General features: G+C 44.2%; 1 protein-coding gene across 8 annotated transcripts in view; it reads left to right on the top strand.

The window, feature by feature from the left end:
* CFAP74 (cilia and flagella associated protein 74) overlaps nucleotides 1–21,662 on the top strand; it is an 89,887-nt gene that overhangs the window by 15,260 nt on the left and 52,965 nt on the right. For 7 of the 8 annotated variants that reach the window (XM_061383015.1, XM_061383013.1, XM_061383011.1 and 4 more), the window contains exons 2-6: nucleotides 16,270–16,337; nucleotides 18,122–18,206; nucleotides 18,315–18,455; nucleotides 18,701–18,799; nucleotides 19,742–19,846. In XM_061383015.1, the coding sequence (XP_061238999.1) occupies nucleotides 16,286–16,337; nucleotides 18,122–18,206; nucleotides 18,315–18,455; nucleotides 18,701–18,799; nucleotides 19,742–19,846 (482 nt within the window). In that variant the 5' untranslated portion in view covers nucleotides 16,270–16,285. Of the gene's footprint in view, nucleotides 1–16,269; nucleotides 16,338–18,121; nucleotides 18,207–18,314; nucleotides 18,456–18,700; nucleotides 18,800–18,852; nucleotides 18,968–19,741; nucleotides 19,847–21,662 lie in introns of those variants that run through there. The other variant, XM_061383016.1, reaches the window with a different exon arrangement.

A 21,662-nucleotide genomic window follows, 5' to 3' on the forward strand; every position in this document is an offset into this window, starting at 1 on the left:
TTTTGCCACAGGAAGTCTGTGCCTTCCAATCTCGCTCACGTATTTGTCTCCCCCTCACCCCCGACCCCGGCCACCCCGGGGTGTATCCATGGTGTTTGTTCTCTGTATCCATGACTCTGTTTCTGTTTTGCACTGTTTGTTCATTTGTTTTGTTTTTTAGGTTCCACATATAAGTGAAATTTTAGTGTTTGTCTTCCTCTTTCTGATTTATTTCACTTAGCGTAATTCCCTCCAGGTCCACCCATATTGTTGCAAATTATAATATTTCATTATTTTAAATGGCTGAGTAATATTCCGTTATGTATATATACTACACCTACTTTATCCTCTCACCTGTTTATCGGCACTTAACCTTACTTACATATCTTGGCTATTGTAAATGATACTACAATGAAAGAAAAGGGTGCATATGTCTTTTCTATGTGTTTAGGGTTTTTTTTTTTTCCCTTAATAAATACCCAGGAGTGAAATTGCTGGTTCTTATGGTAGTTCTATTTTAAGTTTTTTCAGTAATTTCCATACTGTTCTCCACAGTGACTGCATCAATTTACATTCCCAAGAACAGTGCAACAGGGTTCCCTTCTCTCCACATTCTGCTGACATTTGTATGTCTTCTTCAGAAAAATGTGTATTCAGATCCTCTGCCCATTTTTTAATCAGGTTGTTCAGTTGATGTTGAGTTGTATAAATTTGTGTATACTTTGAATATTAACCCCTTATCGGAAATATTGTGTGAAAATATCTTCTTCCATTCAGTAGATGGCCTTTTGTTTTGTTCATAGTGTCCTTCACTATACAAAAGCTTTTTAGTTCAATAGTCTCATCTGTTTAGTTTTGCTTTTGTTTCCCTTGCCTGCGGAGACAAATCTGAAAAATATCACTAAGTCTGTTGTCAAAGAACTTATTGCCTATGCGTTCTTTTACAAGTTGTATGGCTTCAGGTCTTATATTTGAGCCTTTCATCCATTTTGAGTTTATTTTTGTATATAATACAGGAGAGTAGTTCAGTTTGAATCTTTTGCATGTAGCTGTTCAGTTTTCCAAAAATCATTTGTTGAAGAGGCTGTCTTTCCATCATTGTATATTCTTGCCTCCTTTTTTGCAGATTAATTGCCATGTAAGGGTGCTTCTTTTCTGGACTCTCTATCCCATCACTCTATGTCTTTTTTTGTACCAGTATCATACTGTTTTGATTACTGGGGATTTGGAGTACGGTTTGAAACCAGGGAGCATGATTCCTCTAGCTTCATTCTTTCTCAAGATTGTTTGGGCTATTTGGGGTCTTTGAGTTGCCATACAAATTTTAAAATTCTTTATTCTAGTTCTGTGAAAAATACCATTCGTATTTTGATAGGGATTGCACTGAATCTGTAGATTGCCTTGGGTAGTATGGTCATTTTAACAATATTCTTCCAATCCATGAGCATGGTATGTCTTTGCATCTTTTTGTGTCATCTTTAATTTCTTTTTTCAGTGTCTCATTATTTTCTGATTACAGGTGTTTTACTTCCTTAGTTAGAGTTAGTCCTGGGTGTTTTAGTCTTTTTTTGGTGTGATTGTAAATGGGATTGTTTCTTCATTTCTCTTTCTGATAGTTTGTTGGTGTATAAAAATGCAACAGGTTTCTGTGTATTAATTTTGTATCCTGCAACTTTACTGAATTCATTGATGAGTTCCAGTAATTTTTTGGTGGGTTTTTAGGGTTTTCTGTGTATAGTATCATGTCATCTGCAAATAGTGACAGTTTTACTTCTTCATCTCCGATTTGTATTCCTTTTATTTCTTTTTCTTGTCTGATTGGGCTTCCCAGGAGGCCCAGTGGTCATAGTGAAGACTTCTGACAAAACGTGGTCTACTGGAGGAGGGAGTGCAAACCACTTCAGTATTCTTGCTGTGAGAACCCCATTAGCACTATGAGAAGGTAAAAAGATATAACACCAAAAGATGGCCCCCGCCCAGGCTGGAAAATATCCAATATGCAGTGGGAAAGAGTGGAGGACAATTTCTAATAGCTCCAGAAAGAATGAAGCAGCTGCGCCAAGTGGCAGTGATGCTCAGTTGCAGATGTGTCTGATAGTGAAAGTAAAGTCTGATGCTGTAAAAAACAACATTGCATAGGAACCTGGAGTGTTAGGTCCATAAATCAAGGTAAGTTGGACATGGTCAAGCAGGAGATGGCAAGGGTGAACATCAGCATCTTAGGAATCAGTGAACTAAAATGGATGGGAATGGGTGAATTTAATTCAGATGACCATTATATCTCCTACTGTGGACCAGAATCCCTTAGGAGAAATGGAGTAGCCCTCTTTAGTAAAAAAAAAAAAAAAGTGTCCAAAACACTGTTTTGTATTTGGGTACATTCTCAAAAACAACAGAATGATCTCACTTCATTTCCAAGGCAAACCATTCAACATCATAGTAATCCAAGTCTATGCTCCAATTACCTATGCAGAAGAAGCTCAAGTTGACCAGTTCTATGAAGAACTAATTACCAGACCTTCTTGAATTAACACCAAAAACAGATGTTCTTTTTTGTGTGTGTGATAAAAAAGTAATTTATTTTTTAATTTATATAATTTTTAACTGAAGGATAATTGCTTTACAGAATTTTGGTTTTCTGTCAAACCTCAACATGAATCAGCCATAGGTATACATATGTCCCCTTCCTCTTGAACCTCCCTCCTATGTTCCTCCCCATCTCACCCTTCTAGGTTGATGCAGTGCCCCTGTTTGAGTTCCCTGAGACATAGAACAAATTCCCATTGGCTATCTCTTTTACATATGGTTATGTAAGTTTCCATGTCACTCTCTCCATACATCACACCCTCTCCTCCCCTTTCCCCATGTCTATAAGTCTGTTCTCTATGTCTGTTTCTCCACTGCTGCCCTGAAAATAAATTCTTTGGTACCATCTTTTTAGATTCCATATATATGTATCAGTATACGATATTTATCTTTCTCTTTCTGACTTACTTGACTCTATGTAATAGGCTCTAGGTTCATCCACCTCATTAGAACTGACTCAAATGCGTTTCTTTTTATGATTGAATAATATTCCATTGTGTATATGTACCAAAAATTCTTTATCCATTCATCTGTTGCTGGACATCTAGGTTGCTTCCATGTTCTAGCTATTGTAAATAGTGTTGCAGTGAACACTGGGGTACATGTGTCTTTTTTAATTTTGGTTTCCTCAGGGTATATGCCTAGGAGTGGGATTGCTGAGTCATATGGTGCTTTTATTACTAGTTTTTTAAGAATCTCCATACCGTCTTCCATAGTGGCTGTATCAATTTACATTCCCACCAACAGTGCAAGAGGGTTTATTTTTTTCCACACGCTCTCCAGCATTTGTTGTTTGTAGACTTTTTAATGATGACCATTCTCACCAGTGTGAGGTGATATCTCATTGTGGTTTTGATTTGCATTTCTCTCATAATGAGTCGGAGAAGGCAATGGCACCCAACTCTAGTACTCTTGCCTGGAAAATCCCATGGACAGAGGAGCCTGGTGGGCTGCAGTCCGTGGGGTCACGAAGAGTCAGACATGACTGAGCGACTTCATTTTCACTTTTCACTTTCATGCATTGGAGAAGGAAATGGCAACCCACTCCAGTGTTCTTGCCTGGAGAATCCCAGGGACAGGGGAGCCTGGTGGGCTGTCGTCTATGGGGTTGCACAGAGTCAGACACGACTGAAGTGACTTAGCAGCAGCATAATGAGTGATATTGAGCATCTTTTCATGTGTTTATTAGCCATCTGTAGGTCTTCTTTGGAGAAATGTCTGTTTAGGTCTTTCTCCCACTTTTTGATTGGGTTGTTTGTTTTTCTGATATTGAGTTGTATGAGCTTCTTATATATTTTGGAAATTAATCCTTTGTCAGTTGTTTCCTTTGCTATTACCATCTCCCATTCTGAGAGTTGTCTTTTCACCTTGTTTGTAGTTTCCTTTGATGTGCAAAAGCTTTTAAGTTTAATCAGGTCCCACTTGTTTACTTTTGTTTTTATTTCCATTACTCTGGGAGGTGGGTCATAGAGGATCTTGCTTTGTTTTGTGTCAGCAAGTGTTTGCTTATGTTTTCCTCTAAGAGTTTTATAGATTCTGGTCTTACATTTAGGTCTTTAATCCATTTTGAGTTTATCTTTGTGTATGGTGTTAGGAAGTGTTCCAATTTCATTCTTTTACATGTAGCTGTCCAGTTTTCCCAGCACCATTTATTGAAGAGGCTGTCTTTTCCGCATTGTATATTCTCGCCTCCTTTGTCATAAATAAGGTACCCATAGGTGCAAGGGTTTATTTCTGGGTTCCAGCTCACTGATCCATTCTTCTGCTTCAGATATTCTGCTATTGATTCCTTCTAGAGTATTTTTAATTTCAGTTATTGTGTTGTTTGTATGTTTATTCTTTCATTCTTCTAGGTCTTTGTTAATTGATTCTTGTACTTTCTCCATTCTATTTTCAAGGTTTTTGATCATTTCTACTATAATTATTCTGAATTCTTTTTCAGGTAATTTGCCTATTTCCTCTTCATTTACTTGGGCTTGTGTGTTTCTAGTTTATTTCTTCAGTATTTCTGTGCCTTTTCGTTGTTTTTTTTAACTTATTGTGTTTGAGGTCTCCTTTTCCCAGGCTTCAAGATTTCTTCCTTTTGGTTTCTGCCCTCCTAACCATGGAGATCAGCCCTGGGATCTCTTTGGAAGAAATGATGCTAAAGCTGAAATTCCAGTACTTTGGCCACCTCATGCGAAGAGTTGACTCATTGGAAAAGACTCTGATGCTGGGAGGGATTGGGGGCAGGAGGAGAAGGGACGACAGAGGATGAGATGGCTGGATGGCATCACTGACTCGATGGACGTGAGTCTGGGTGAACTCCGGGAGTTGGTGATGGACAGGGAGGCCTGGCATGCTGCGATTCATGGGGTCGCACAGAGTCGGACACGACTGAGCGACTGAACTGAACTGAACTGAAGGTTGGCCCAGTGGTTTGTGTGAGCTTTGTGTAGGGTGAGGCTTGTGCTGTTTTTTTTTCCTCTGATGGGCAGGGCTGAGTGAGGTGGTAATCTGTATGCTGATGACTGAGTTTGTATTTTTGTCTTGTCTGTTGTTTGGATGAGGCGTCCTGCACAGGATGATGGTTGGGTGATGCCAGGTCTTGTATTCAAGTGGTTTCCTTTGTGAGAGTTCTCACTATTTGATAATCCCTAGGGTTAGTTCTCTGGTAGTCTAGGGTCTTGGAGTCAATGCTCCCACTCCAGAGGCTCAGGGCTTGATCTCTGACCAGAAACGGAGATTCCACAGGTGGTTTGTTATGGTGTTAAATGGGATTAAAACAAATACCCATAAACAAGAAACCAAAGGTGAACCCCAGATAAATGGCAGTTACAAAATCAGGCAAATAAGAATTAAAATAATGAAATATGCATGTATACATATACACCCATAAGCAAAATAAACACAGTCCAACAGGTACAGTAGTTGACCAGGTGAACAAAGGAAACCAAAAATGATATCCACCAGTTAAGAGCAAAACTTAACTAAAGCACAAGCTGGAAAGCAAAACTAAAGCAAGGTGCCAACTGGGGAATAAGGCAATGAAAACAAAACTAACAGATATGGTGAGAAAAAAAAGAAAAGAAAGAATAGAAATGCAAAGTTAAATAGAGGTAGATAAAGAATATTTGTATATATTAAAGATTAACTTCAAGGGGAAAAGAACAGTAGGAAAAGCAAACAAAGGACTGAATGTAGAAAAAATAATAATTGGTTTAAATTTTTTTTAATTAAATTAAATAGAAAAGGAAAACTATAGAACTCCATAGAACTCCATAGTTAAAGGCCAACTTAGAGGCAGAAGTTTATAACAGCAATAAAAAGTGTGAGTGAAAAAAAAACTCAAAAGCTTAATTAGATTTCATAGTGCTAATAAAATTGACAACTATAACAGAAGATAAAAAAAAAGAAAAAAAAAGATAAAAAATCCAAAAGAAACTATGGAACAAGTCAAAATATAAGAATAATAAATGTTTTACTTGAGTCTCTGCTGTCAGCTTCCTTTCTTTCACTGGGAGTCACAGTCCACCTCGCCTTCCTGGGATGCCCTCCAACACTGTGCTGGTCTCTGGATCTTCTGTGGGGCATCTCAGACTTTAACATGGTCCTACTCCTGTGTGTTCTTGCCTCCAGTGTCCACAGCTATCCCAGAACTAGTGTGTTTTCTTTTATGGGAGCTTTCAGTGTCCTTTCATATATTCAATAGAAACAAAGTCTGCCTAGTTGATTGTGTGGATTTAATCTGAAGCTTGTACAGCTGGTGGGAAGGTTTTGGGTCTTCTTCCTTAGCCACAGTGCCCCTGGGTTTCAATTGTGGTTTTATTTCTACCTCTGAATGTGGGTCATCCACTGGGGTTTGCTAGTGAGGGTGCCCTGGAGGACTTGGATTTGACCCTGTGAAGGCCAGGTGTGGAGGTGGTGTGGCTGCTTGGGTCACAGGGGTTCTGCCAGCACCAGGCACTCAGGGGAGTTAGCAGCTAGGGCATCAGGAAATATAGTGCTCTAGAAGGGTATGGCAACCAGTATTGGACAATACACTCCAGTATTCTTACCTGGAGAACCCCACTAACAGAGAAGCCTAGCAGGCCACAGGATTGCAAAGAGTTGGACACAACCCAAGCGGCCCCACATGCATAGATGCAAGACTTTTTGCCTGTGGCAGCTCTGCCCCAGTGAGGGTTGAGCGTGAAGGTGGCACAGCTGCTTGGGTTGCAGGGGTCCTGGCACGCCAAGTGTGCAGGGACACAGACTGCCTCAGCTGCAGGAGTTACAGCCCTATCAGAGTCTTTTTTTTGGGCATCTGGTAGCTGGTGATCAGAAGGCCTCTTTGCCTAGTCTTTCTCTGTAGCCCCACCCATTCAGGCACTTAGAGGGATCCCTTGCCTGAGGTCCGAATCTCTGTTGTTCCACGCATCAGGCACTTAAAGGGGCACCCTGTGTGGGGTCCTACTCTGTAGTTTGGTGTGTCAGACAAATAGACAGCCTCTCTATTGTTCAGCTGCCTTTGCTGGCCTGTGGGGAGAAAGGCTAGGGTGATGGCTCCACCCCCTAAAGATGACTCAGCAGTATCACCTTGCTTCCATGGCTGCCTGGCTTTCCTCCAAAGGCATTTCCCACCACAATCTCCTCCCTCATGTCCCCTTGGCCCATTTCTCTGCAGTCAACAACAGCCCTCACCTTGGGATTGCTCCACAATCCCTACGCTCCAGCTCCCAGGCACTGCACCTTCTAGGGGACCTGCCCCCCTGTCTGGGGTATGTATGGCTGCGGCAAGGACTGTCTGATTCTCTTTCCATTGACGCTGTCACAGATCAGCTGTTTCACTCTCAGCCTTAGTAAATGTTTCTCCTCTGACTCAGACAGTTGCCCGGATGTGGGGATTGGATCCTTTCTTCAGTTATCCCACCTGCCGAGGGCAGGTCTAGTCCTACTAACACTCCTGTTTCCCCCCCCCTACTTCCTTCCTCCTACCAAGTTTTGCATGGTTCTATATATTCTTTTTTATTGGTCAGGTACTCCTGTCCACTCTCAGCTGGTGTTCTGCGAGCACTTCTGTGTCTGAAGGTGTATTCCTGATGTATCCATGGAGAGAGATGTACTCCACAACCACCTACTCCTCCGCCATCTTGTTCCTCCCCATATGTTCTTTTCATCATAGGGGACCGGAATGCAAAGTAGGAAGTCAAGAGATACCTGGAGTAACAGGCAAATTTGGCCTTGGAGTACACAATGAAGCAGGGCAAAGGCTAACAAGTTCTGTCAAGAGAACACACTAGTCATAGCAAACACCCTTTCCAACAATGCAAGAAATGTCTCTACACATGGACATTACCAGATGGTCAATACCAAAATCAGATTGATTATATTTTTTGCAGCCGAAGATGGAGAAGCTCTGTATAGTCAGGGAAAACAAGACCTGGAGCTGACTGTGGCTCAGCTCATGAGCTCCTTATTGCAAAATCCGGACTTATATTGCAGTAAGTAGGGAAAACCATTAGACCATTCAGGTATGCTACTGCTACTGCTAAGTCACTTCAGTAGTGTCCGACTCTGTGCGACCCCAGAGATGGCAGCCCATCAGGCTCCCCCGTCCCTGGGACTCTCCAGGCAAGAACACTGGAGTGGGTTGCCATTTCCTTCTCCAATGCATGAAAGTGAAAGGGAAGTCGCTCAGTCGTGTCCGACTCTTAGCGACCCCATGGACTGCAGCCTACCAGGCTCCTCCATCCATGGGATTTTCCAGGCAAGAGTACTGGAGTGGGGTGCCATTGCCTTTTCCGAGACCATTCAGGTATAACCTAAATCAAATCGCTTATGATCATACAGTGGAGGTGACAAACAGATTCAAGGGATTAGATCTGGTAGACACAGTGCCTGAAGAACTATGGACAGAAGTTTGTAACATTGTACAGGAGGCAGTGACCAAGAACATCCTAAAAAAATAGAAGTTCAAGAAGGCAAAGTGGTTGTCTGCAAGGCCTTACAAATTGCTGAGAAAAGAAGAGAAGCGAAAGGCAATAGAGAAAGGGAAAGATTTACCCATCTGAATTCAGAGTTCCAAAGAATAGCAAGGAGAGATAAGAAAGCCTTCTTCAATGAACAACAATTCAAAGAAATAGAGGAAAACAGTAGAACAGGAAAGGCTAGAGATCTTTTCAAGAAAACTGGAGTTATCAAGAGAACCTTTCATGCAAGGATGGGCACAATAAAGGACAGAAATGGCAAGGACTTAACAGAAGCAGAAGAGATTAAGAAGAATTGGCAATAATACACAGAAAAACTATACAAAAAAGATCTTAATGATCCAGATAACCATGATGGTGTGATCACTCACCTAGAACTAGACATCCTGGAGTGTTAATTCAATTGGCCCTTAGGAAGCTTTACTATGAACAAAACTGGTGGAGGTAATGGGAATTCCAGCTGAGTTATTTAAAATCCTAAAAGATGATTTTGTTAAAATGCTGCACTCAAAATGTCACCTAATTTGGAAAACTCAGCAGTCGTCACAGGACTGAAAAAGGTTAGTTTTCATTCCAATCCCAAAAAAGAGCAATGCCAAAGAATGTTCAAACTACCGTACAACTGCACTGATTTCACATGCTAACAAGGTAATGCTCAAAATCCATCAAGCTAGGCTTCAGCAGTATATGAACTGAGAACTACCAGATGTACAAACTGGGCTTAAAAAGACAGAGAAATCAGAGATCAAATTACCAACATTCGTTGGCTTATAGAGAAAGCAAGGGAATTCCAGAAAGATATCTACATCTGCTTCATTGACTACACTAAAGCCTTTGACTGTGTTGTTGTTCAGTCGCTAAGTCACGTCCAACTCTGCAACCCCATGGACTGTATGTAGCACACCAAGCTTCCCTATCCTTCACTATGTCCCAGAGTTTGCTCAAATTCATGTCCATTGAGTCAGTGAAGCTATTTAACCATCTCATCCTCTGCTACCCCCTTCTCCTTTTGCCTTCAATCTTGGCCAGCATCTGGGTCTTTTCCAGTGAATCCGCTCCTTCACACCAGATGGCTAAAGTATTGGAGCTTCAGTTTCAGCATCAGTCCTTTTAATGAGTATTCACATTCATTGATTTGTGGATACTGAAACATCCTTGCATCCCTGGGATAAATCCCACTTGATTGTGGTATGTGATCCTTTTAACATATTATTGGATTCAGATTGCTGGTATTTTGTTGAGGATTTTTGCATCTATATTCATCAGTGATACTGACCTGTAATTTTTTGTGTGCAATATCTTTGTCTGGTTTTAGTATTAGGGTGATGCTGGCCTCATAGAATGAGTTCAGAAGCATTCCTTCCTCTGCATTTTCTTGGAATGGTTTGATAAGGATAAGTGTTAACTCCTCTCTTTAATGTTTGGTAGAATTCACCTGTGAAGCCATCTGCTCCTGGAGTTCTGTTTGTTGACAGTATTTTTTTAAATAGCTTTTTGAGGAAATCTCTTATGGTGCTTTGTATTTCTGTGATTCCAGTTGTAATATTTTTTAATTTATTCTTTTTATTTTACAATTTTTTAAATTATTCATTTACTTATTTACTTTTGGCTGCGTCAGGTCTTAGTTGCAGCGCACAGGCTTCACTCTAGTTGTGGTGCATGGGGTCCAGCATGTGGGCGCTATAGCTGGGATGCTCAGGCTTAGTTGCCCCGCAGTGTGTGGGATCCTGGTTCCCTGACCAGAGACTGAACCCACATTCCTTGCATTGAAAGTCAGATTCTTAGCCACTGGACCACCAGGGAAGTCCCCTAATTTTTATGTTGAAGTATATTTTATTTACTTTGTTGTGTTAGTTTCAGGTTGTAAAGCGAAGTGATTCAGATATACGTATATCCATTCTCTTTCAGATTCTTTTCCCATATAATTTTTTACAGAATACTGAGTATAGTTCCCTGTGCTATATAGCAGATCCTTGTTAATCATCTGTTTTACATATATTATTGTGTATATGTTAATTCCAAACTCCTACTTTATCTCTTCCCGCCATGTCTCCCCTTTGGTAACCAGAAGTTTGTTTTCAAAGTCTGTGAGTCTGTTTCTGTTTTGTAAATAATTTCATTTGTATTGTGTTTTTTTAGATGCCACATATGAGTGAGATCATATGATATTCATCTTTTTCTGACTCACTTTACTCAGAATGGAAGTCTCTAGGTCCATCTCACTGCAAATGGCATTATTTCATTCTTTTTTTAATGGTTGAGTAATATTTTCTTGGAATGGTTTGAGAAGGATAAGTGTTAACTCTTCTCCTTAATGTTTGGTAGAATTCACCTGTGAAGCCATCTGCTCCTGGAGTTCTTGTTTGTTGACAGTATTTTTTAAAATAGCTTTTTGTGGAAATCTCTTATGGTGCTTTGTATTTCTATGATGCCAGTTGTATATATATGATCATATATATATATCTCACAACTTCTTTTTCCATTCATCTGTCAATGGCCCATAGGTTGCTTCTATGTCTTGGCTATTGTAAATAGTGCTGCTATGAACACTGGGATGTATGTATCTTCAAATTATGGTTTCCTCTAGATAGATGCCCACCAGTGGGATTGCTAGATCACATGGTAGCCCTATTTTCAGTTTTTATGGAACTTCCATACTATTCTTCATAGTGATTGTACCAATTTACATTTCCACCAACAGTGCGGGAGGGTTCCCTTTTCTCCACACCCTCTCTAGCATTTATCATTCGTATGCTTTTTGAGGATGGCCATTCTTACCGGTTGAGAAATTTGTATGCAGGTCAGGAAGCAACAGTTAGAACTGGACATGGAACAACAGACTGGTTCCAAATAGGGAAAGGAGGACGTCAAGGCTGTATATTGTCACCCTGCTTATTTAACTTATATGCAAAGTACATCATGAGAAATGCTGGGCTGGAACAAGCACAAGCTGGAATCAAGATTGCAAGGAGAAATATCAATAACCTCAGATATACAGATGACACCACCCTTATGGCAGAAAGTGAAGAGGAACTAAAAAGCCTCTTGATGAAGGTGAAAGAGGAGAGTGAAAAAGTTGGCTTAAAACTCAACATTCAGAAAACGAAGATCATGGCATCTGGTCCCATCACTTCATGGCAAATAGATGTGGAAACAGTGTCAGACTTTATTTTTCTGGGCTCCAAAATCACTGCAGATGGTGACTGCAGCCATGAAATTAAAAGACACTTACTCCTTGGAAGAAAAGTTATGACCAACCTAGATAGCATATTGAAAAGCAGAGACATTACTTTGCCAACAAAGATCCGTCTAATCAAGACTATGGTTTTTCCAGTGGTCATATATGGATGTGAGAGTTGGACTGTGAAGAAAGCTGAGTAGTGAAGAATTGATGCTTTTGAACTGTGGTGTTGGAGAAGACTCTTAAGAGTCCCTTGGACTGCAAGGAGATCGAACCAGTCCATTCTGAAGGAGATCAGCCCTGGGTGTTCTTTGGAAGGAATGGTGCTAAAGCTGAAACTGCAGTACTTTGGCTACCTCATGCAAAGAGTTGACTCATTGAGAAAGACTTTGATGCTGGGAGGGATTGGGGGCAGGAGGAGAAGGGGATGACAGAGGATGAGATGGCTGGATGGCATCACTGACTCGATGGACATGAGTTTGAGTGAACTCCGGGAGTTGGTGACGGACAGGGAGGCCTGGCGTGCTGTAGTTCATGGGGTCGCAAAGAGCTGGACACGACTGAGCGAGCAACTGAACTGAACTGATTTTTACTGGTGTGCAGTGATACCTCATATAGTTTTTGATTTTCATTTCTCTAATAATCAGTGATGTTGAGCATCTTTTCATGTGTTTGTTGACCATCTGTATTTCTTCTTTGGAGAAACGTCTATTTAGGTCTGCCCATTTTTTTATTGGGTTTGTTTGTGGGATTTTGTGTGTGTGTGTGTTGTTTTGGCCATGCTGCAAGTGTGTGGGATCTTACTTCCCTGACCAAGTGACTAGGGATTGAACCCGTGCCCCCTGCAGTGGAAGCACAGAATCCTAAGCAATGGGCTGGCAGGGCACTCCCCAGTTGTTTGTTTTTTATATTGTGCTTCATGAGCTGTTTGTACATTTTGGAGATGAATTCCTTGGTTGCTTCCTTTGCAAATATTTTCTCCCATTCTTTGAGCTGTCTTTTCTTTTTGTTTATGGTTTCCTTTGCTGTGCAAAAGCTTTACAGTTCAATTAAGTCCTATTTGTTTTTGTTTTTATTTTCATTACTCTAGGAGATGATTCAAAAAAGATGTTGCAATTTGTGTCAAACAGTATTCTGCCTATATTTTCCTCTAAGAGTTTTATAGTATCCAGTCTTATATTTAGGTCTTTAATCCATTTTGAGTTTATTTTTGTGTGTGGTATGAGAATTTTAATTTCATTATTTTACATGTAACTGTTCAGTTTTTCCAGAACCACTTATTGAAGAGACTGTCTTTTCTCCATCGTATATTCTTACCTCCTTTGTTTTAGATTAATTAACCATAAATGTGTGGGTTTATTTCTGGGCTTTCTGTCCTGTTGCATTGACGTGTATTTCTGCTTGTAACTTCTTTTTTACTTCTGATTTCTAGATTTGAGCCCTCTCTCTGTTTTTCTCTTGTTGAGTTGGCCTCAAGATTTATCAATTCTGTTTATCTTTTCAGAGAACCAGCTCAGTTTCATTGCTATTGTTTATTTAAGTCTCTATTTCATTTATTTCTGTTCTGATCTTCATGATTTCTTTCCTTCTGCTAAGTGGGTTTTGTTTGTTCTTTCTCTAGTTGCTTTAGGTTATATTTAGGCTGTTTATTTGAGATTTCTCTTGTTTCCCATGGTAAACCTGTATGTCTATAAACTTACATCCTATAACTGCTTCTGCTGCATCCCACAGGTTTTGGATTTCGTTGGTTTGTTTTCCTTTGTGCCTAGGTCAGATTTGTCCCTAGAAGAAAATTTTAATTTCCTCTCTGATTTCGGCAGTGATCCGGTTGTTGTTTAGTAGTGTATTGTCTAGCCTCCTTGTGTTTGTGTTTCCTGTGGTTTTTTCCTTGTAGTTGATTTTTAGTCACGTAGTTTTGTGGTCAGAAAGGATGCCTGGTATGATTTCAGTTTTCTTAGATTTGTTGAGACTTGATATGTGGCCTATTCTGTGATCTGTCCTAGAGACTGTTTCATGTACACTTGAAATTATTTGCTATTTTTGAATGGAATGTTCTATATAGATCTATTAAGTTCATTTGGTCTAATGTGTCATTTAAGTCCAGTGTTTTCTTATTGATTTTCTGTCTGGATGACCTGTCCATTAATGTAAGTGGGGTGTTAAAGTCCCCCCTTACATTAACTATTATTGTGTTACTATCAGTTTCTCCTTTTGTGTTTGTTAATATTAATACTTGCTTTATGTCTTTAGGGGCTCCTATATTGGGTGCATATTTGTTTACAATTGTTCATCTTCTTAGCTTGATCCTTCGATCGTTATGTAGGGTTCTTCTTTGTTTCTCATAACAGCCTTTGTTTTAAAGTCTACTTTGTCTGATATAACTAATGATAACCCAGCTTTCTTTTTATTTCCATTTTGCATGGAATACCTTCTTCCATCATGTCTTTAAGTCTGTATGTGTCTCTAGATCTGAAGTGAGTCTCTTGTGAAGTGAAAGTCGCTCAGTTGTGTCTAACTCTTTGAGGCCCCATGGACTGTAGCCTGCCAGGCTCCTCTGTCCATGGAATTCTCCAGGCAAGAATACTTGAATGGGTAGTCATTCCCTTCTCCAGGGGATCTTTCCAACCCAGGATCAAATCCAGGTCTTCCTGCATTGCAGGTGGATTCTTTACCATCTGAGCCACCAGGGTAGCCCAATAATACTGGAGTGGGTAGCCTATCCCTTCTCCAGGGGATCTTCCCATCCCAGGAATTGAACCAGGGTCTCCTGCACTGCAGGTGGCTTCTTTACCAGCTGAGTTACCAGGGAAGCTCTTTACTGGAATGGGTTGCCATACCCTCCTCCAGGGATCTTCCCAACCCAGATCTTTCCAACCCAGGGACAGAACCCAGGTCTCCCTCATTGCAGGCAGATTCCTTACTGTCTGAGCCACCAGGAAAGCCCATGAATATTGGAGTGGGTAGCCTGTCCCTTCTCCAGGGGATCTTTCCAACCTTGGAATTGAACTGGAGACTCCTGCACTGCAGGCAGATTCTTTACCAGCTGAGCTATGAAGCAGCATATATGTGGGCCCATTCAGTCACTCTGTGTCTTTTAATTAGGGCATTTAGTCCATTTGCATTTGAAGTAGTTACTGATAGGTACGTACTTCTTGCTATTTAGTTAGTTGTTTGAGGGCTGTGTTTTTAGTTCTATTTTGTTCTTTTCTTCTTCTTCTGTTCGCCTCTCTTATGATTTGATGATGGTTTTTATTGTTACCTTTGGATTCCTTTCTCTTTGGTATGTGTGTATCTATTACAGATTTTTAGTTTGTGGTTACCATGAGACTCATATACAGCAGTGTGTATGTATGTGTGTTAGTTGCCCAGTTGTGTCTGACTTTAGCACACCAGGCTCCTCCGTTCATGGAATTCTCCAGGCAAGAATACTGAGTGGGTAGCCATTCTCTTCTCCAGGGGATCTTTCCAACCCAGGGATTGAACCTCAGTCTCCTGTATCGCAGGCAGATTCTTTACCACCTGGGCCACTAAGGAGGCCCAGATGTGTGTGTGTGTGTATACATGCCACTGGCGGGTGGGGCTGAGGGGTCTAGGATGTCCCAAATTGATGTTGGCCTGCAGGCGAGTGGGACCAGATCCTGGGGTGATGTTGGCCTGCAGGTGGGCAAGCTGGGTCCTGATATGGCATGGCGCGGGGCTGTGGTAGTTCTGATCTGGCATCTGCCCATTGGAGGGCAGGGCTGGGGCCCAGGGCTTCCAGAATTGGTATCAAGCCAGTGGTGGGTCTGGCAGCAGGGTCTGGGGGTCCTGCAGCTGGTGTGTCAGCTCACTGGTGTGCAGGCGGGGTCCTAGCACTGGTAAGCCGGAGGGCAGAGTGTGACATGGCACTCGCTGCCCTGTGCCCTAATGTTAGAGCCAGCTCCCCGAGAACAGCTGCGGGCAGCGTCCCTGTCCCCAGGGTGAGCTGCCCGCACCTCCAGCCTCTCCAGGAGGTTTCCTGAGATCAGCAGTGGGTCTGGCCCAGGCTCCTCTCCGTTTCCTGTTTCTGCTTGGGGCCCCGAGTGTGTGGGACTTTGTGCAAGTCCTCTAAGAGCAGTGTTGCTCTTCCCACAGCCCTCTGCCTCTCCCAAAGGGAAGTCCATGCTGGCCTTCAAAGTCAGATGTCCAGGGGCCTGTCTTCCTGATGCCAACCCCCAGGGTGGGGAGCCTGATATGGGTCTTGGAGCCCCCTCCTTGGGGAGAACCTCTGCAATTATGATGGTCCTTCAATTTGGGGTTCCCCCCAGGTGTGGGTCTTGATGCACCACGACTTTGCCCCCACCCCACCCCATTGAAGGTCCTCCTTTACGTCTTTGATTGTAGACCGTCTTTTCTGCTGCGCTAATCCTTACACGTCTGTTATATTCTGGGTGTGAGACCTTCCTCAAATCTGTGTACTGTAGATAATTTCTCATATTCTGTGGCCTCTCTTCATCTTCTTAATGTCTTTGTAGAAGACAGATGGTTAATTCTTTGAAATCCAGTTTTTTTAATGTTTTTTTAAATCCATCTCTGTACTTTGTAAACTTTTTGCAGCTGATTTTGCCCCAGGATGGAAGAAGACGACAAGAAGCTTTTGGATGACAAGCCGCTCGTGGAAGATGGTAATTAAGAAGGGTCTCCTCACAAAGAACATACATTTCACAGCACAGAAGGCACAGGGTGGGCTTGATCAGGGCCCTTTAATTCCCTTTTTTTCATAGAAGCTACATTTTTTAAGCTCACATTTTTCTCGAAAAGGCAGCCTACAGTATTCTGTCTTTAACTGGAGAAAGGGTCCATGTGGCTGAGACCCTGAAGATGGTGACTGTGGTTTCCAGCGTCTCTGTGGAGGAATCTGGTGCTGTGTTTACTCCAGTCCTCTGAATGTGATCTGTTCTTGTTTTATTTTCCTGGAAACTTTTGGATTAAAAAAAAAGTCCTATGATCTGCAGTTCCTCTAAGACGTGCTTTGGTTTGGGCTAGTGCTGGACACCAGCAGGACAGCTTTACAAGGACACTGATGTCCCTGCTCCACTAGGACCCACTTCCATGCCTGAGAGCCCCTGCCCCGAAGCTGTGCTGCCTTCTCCCTCCTACTGACCCCTGTCTCATGACTGTAGATTCATGCCTTTTAAAACTTCTTTTCAGTCATTTTTGCTGAGCTTTAATGAAGGACTGGAGCTAAGCCGTGTTTTGCTGGAAATCGGCCGTGATTCTCAAAGGCAATAATTCTCACACTTTTTTGTCAGGAAACTCCATTATATTCCTAAAAAATTACTGAAGACCCAAAGAGCGCTGGTTTACATCAGTTATACCTTTCAATGTTTACTGCATTAAGAACTAAAGCTAAAAAAATGTTATTTACTCACTTAAAATAGCAGTAATAAACCTGCTGGGTGTAACATGCAGAGCCTGGCCTAAGAGCAGATGTCTGCCTCTCACTAGTCTGGTGTGGTATCCTGTGTCATGTGGCCTCTGGAAAACTCTGAAAGGTTGTTGCTGAGCCATGAAAGACGCCAGGATTCTTGGCCTCCGGAGGAGAGGGATTTAATCTGGGCCCAGTGACAAGGCTTGATCACTCAGAGCTTCTGTGTAATACCGTTTTATTACAGTATAAAAGAGATAGACGTAGACATCAGAAGGGGGCAGAAAGTGTCCCCCTTGCAAGTTTTAACGAGCTGTTTTATGTCTGTTAGAAAGGTATTAATCAGATAAGAGAGACACCTCAAGGCTGAGGGAGTTTCACCAGGCCCCTCTCCCACAATATGCATTTTTGAGATAGGACTGCCTGAGGGGTGTCCTCCCCCAGCCATAAAACAATTGATATGAATACTGGTTTGTTGAGCTATTATCAGCCCAAGGTTTGAGAAAGGAAAAAAGTTAGTCTTAGGTGGAACCATTTTGAAGAAAGGCAAATTCCAAAGCAAATACATAGTTTTATTAACATAGTTTAAGAAAAACATTTGCATAAGAAAAACGCATTGGTTAGCTCAAGGTTTGAGAAAAGTTAAGTTCAGGTGGAACCAGGTGTCGCCATGGCAACACAGAATCTTAAGAGAAACCTCCTTTTAATTTTGAATAAAGAAGGAAAAAGAATCTGACACTTGTAGTTTGTTTCCTCCTGCCACTTAAGGGAGAGATAAAAAATGGCACTGCAGTCTATTTCCTCTGTTTGGAGACCCCTGGCCTTCCTGCCTGTTACCCTGTCAGCTCCACGCCACACTCACTGATCTCAGGGCGGAAGAGACAGGTAGTGTTTTGCTATTGTTACAAAAATAGCTTTGAAGTGCCGACCCCTGGAAAGGGTTAACCAGGCCACGTTTTGAGAATCGCTGCACCTGTCAGGATTTATCCAGGAGCCTCAGGCTTGAGGGTCTCCATCTGCTTTCTCTTGCTTGACGCCTAGACACAGAGGAGCTGGAGGACCCAGAGCTTGTGCTGGACTGTGTCCCCAGGGAGGCTGAGCAGAAGGCCGGCCTGGGAAGCTCCTGGTAACTGACCTGGGTGAGGACGGGGTGAGGGGACCTCTGTATTCTGGACAGTACGGTGGGGGAACATAGCCCCCACACAAGGGTAGCAGGTGTCCTTTCCACGTCAAGTCCAGGAATAGAGCAGAGCAAGGACAAGCAGAAGCAGAGGTTGACTGCTCAGGAGAAAAGGCAGGCCTGCCTGCTGCGCAGGGACTTGAGCCACCTGGACCAGCTGCATGAAGAGAAAGACCTTTTCATCCAGAAGACAAGGTAAGTGGGCCAGCCGGTCCCCTGCCCCAGGCTGTGTGGGTGCCCTGGCCGTGGGGGTTCCCTGCCCTCCACTCCTATCTAACCAGCAGTAACACTGCTGTGTGGATGACATGAAACTTCACTCCTGAATGTGTGAGATGGAGGAGGAGAGGTCAGCCACCCCGGGCCTGGTCCCATCCAAGGAGAGGGAGACTGAGGCCTGGGGTACGCACGACCACTCACCCTGATTCTGGCTCAACTTCCAGGGGGGAGCTACGTGCCTGCCGCAGGAGGATGGAACTCCTAGTCAAGCAGCAGGAGAGTGTGGCAGCCGAGATAGCTGCAGAGAGGGCAGCCAACAACATGTAGGTCTGAGGTTGGAGGTGGGGCCTTGGGGCCAGTGTGTGAGCAAGGAGCCATGTCCACCCAATTGTGACCCGCATCTAGTGCCCACTGCACCCAGGTGGCAAGGGAATGGACCCATCTCCTGCCCTTGTGGGAATCTGACAGCTGCAGCAGACACCAGGAGTCAGGTGGCCACGACCCGGGAGGGAGGTCACTTTGATACGGGTGTCCAGGGGGCCCTCCCTGAGAAGGGGACCCACAGGCTGGGACCTGAGTGATAGAAACAGCAGCCACGCGGCACTGGAGCAGGAGCACCAGGGTGGGCTAGGTAGGGGTGGGGAGGAGCATCCAGCACAGGGCCTCAGATGGCACCAGGTCACGGGCCTGCAGACCAGAGCCATCTGGTCAGTGTCACTAAAGGCCATTCTCATAGAGATGACCCCACCCGCTTCTGCCCTTAGAGGGGGTATTTAGGGGCAGTGCATCTGTGTGTCCTACCCCATCACCACCCACCCATTCATCAGAGCATAACTGGGCTCAGATGACTGGGGGTCAAAGGCACTTGAAGTAGAAATTTCAAGGGGATTTCTTGAAGCGCACCACCCCCGCCAAGGAGGGATTGGCCAAGGGCGGGTCTCTCGGTGGCTTTTGTCCTCGAGATGCTTCTGGTTGGCAGATGAGTATGCTGGGTCCTTCCTGGGCCAAAACCAGGCTGGGCCTGCTGCTCTGAGGAGCTGGCAACCAGGGAACAGCTCCCCATCCTGTTAGAGAGGCCAGTGGAGCGGGTAAAGGCAGCGTGGTCAGATCAGTGAGAGTAGGCCCAGTAGAAGCCTGCCTTCGGCCATGTTTCTGCCCGCCCAGCTGACACTCATCTCCTGCAAGTGAAAAATCAGTTGAAGGCATGGCTGGCTGGGGGCCGGCAACCCCAAGGCCCTGATTGCCTCTGTCCCTGCGGTCCCCAGGGCAGCCATGGGCCGCCTGGAGGCAGCGTCGAGGCGCCTGTGCTCAGAGCTGAAGAACGAGCGGGACCTGCAGGCGCAGATGATGGCGGTGCTGCAGCAGAGCCAGTGAGTCCAGGCCGGCTGGGGGCGGGCGCCTGGAGACAGAGAACCACACTTGGCACTTGACTTTCAAGCTGCCTAAAAATGGAAGGGTAGCCAAGACTTCCCTTTTTGTTCAGTGTTTTTCACTTTCTCCACGTTTCTTTGAATTCTTAGGAACCGTGAAATCAGCTGCTTCTTCCTTTTTTCCTGCTCTTTGTGCCCCCATGGAACAACTGAAACGATTTTTAAATCTTTATGCCTTTTCTACAAGCATCCCCCCAGACCCCACCCCCTAGAGAGATACTCCACCTGGAGCTTGTCCTGGCAGCCCTGCCGTGCGCCAGCCAACATCTGGGCTGCTCCTCACCAGCCTGGGACACCCCTGGTGGCCCTGCCTTTGTCCATCACTGTATCGTCCATTTAGTTTTTTAAAGCTTCTAACTTTTGAAAGAATTTCAAGTTTACAGAAGACTTGCAAAAACAGCACAAAGAATCCCCAGTGTCCCCTCCATTATCTGGTGACACTTTACAGCAAGAGGCTCCCACCTGGGGTGGTTACAGAGGGTTGTCCTGCCTCCAGTAGGAAGGGCCTTCTGACCTCAATATTTCTGAAGATTCCGCCCCCAGAAGGGCCCCCCAAGTTGCCTTTGTGTGATGTCTCCTCAGGACGGTGGCCTAGGATCCCCTACCTGGTGCCCCCCAGCAAGAGTCCTGAAGGCCACTGGTCCCCTTTCTTGGTGGGGGAGATTTCAGTCCCTTGATGGAGACGCGGTCTGCAGGGCTCCTTCTGCGCAGCCACGCTTTTCCTGTGGGAACTTGCTGGAACTTGTGCACTGTGTCAGCCTGGAGAGCCCCTCCCCGCCCCTCTCACGCTCCCGTTTTGCATTTACTGATGTTTCTCGCTTGAATCGGTTGTGATGATGGCTGCCAAAGGGCAATTTTCATTCACTTTTTGTGTGTGTGGCCCCCTGGCCACCTGGGGTGAGAGCAGAGTCCTCACCACCGGACTGCCAGGGAGGTCCGTGCAAGCAGTTTTCTAATTCTGTGAGTCTTTCTAAGAGTGCGAGTTCTCATCCAGCTGTAGAGAACAACGTCTCATGTCTCTCTGTGTCAGTGCAGACTCTCCAATTTCTTTTCTGCTCAGTGACTTGTTCCTGCTCCATCTTTATCGTCCCCAGTTTGGCCAGTGGGACCTCTTTCAAGCTGGCTCTCTGTCATTTTTCCAGCACTTTCTGGGGGTAACAACAAGTTCCAGGCTTGCTTGTTTATTGTTGCCCAGCTCTGGACCTGCCAGGTGTGCCCAGAACCTGGTTTCTTGCAGAGAGAACGGTGTTTAGGGATCCAGGGTGGGTACCAGGGGGACTCACTGCTCCAGGCTGTCTCTCAGACAGAGCTGGGAAGCACGTGTTCTTCTGTGTGTCTGCTGAAACAGGAGTTCATGCCTGGAAGTCCAGCTCCAACAAAAGCAGAGGTTCACCCTCGTCTCCCGTCTGACCTGTCCCGTCTCTCCTCTGACCTTCAGAGGCTCACCCTCATCTCCCGTCTGACCTGCTCTGTCTCTTCTCTGACCTTCAGAGGCTCACCCTCGTCTCCTGTCTGATCTGTCTTGTCTCTCCTCTGACCTTCAGAGGCTCACCCTCGTCTCCCGTCTGACCTGTCCCGTCTCTCCTCTGACCTTCAGAGGCTCACCCTCATCTCCCATCTGACCTGCTCTGTCTCTTCTCTGACCTTCAGAGGCTCACCCTTGTCTCCTGTCTGATCTGTCTTGTCTCTTCTCTGACCTTCAGAGGCTCACCCTCGTCTCCCGTCTGACCTGTTCTGTCTCTTCTCTAACCTTCAG

Source organism: Bos javanicus, chromosome 16 (genome assembly GCF_032452875.1).
Source record: "Bos javanicus breed banteng chromosome 16, ARS-OSU_banteng_1.0, whole genome shotgun sequence".
NCBI lineage: Eukaryota > Metazoa > Chordata > Mammalia > Artiodactyla > Bovidae > Bos > Bos javanicus.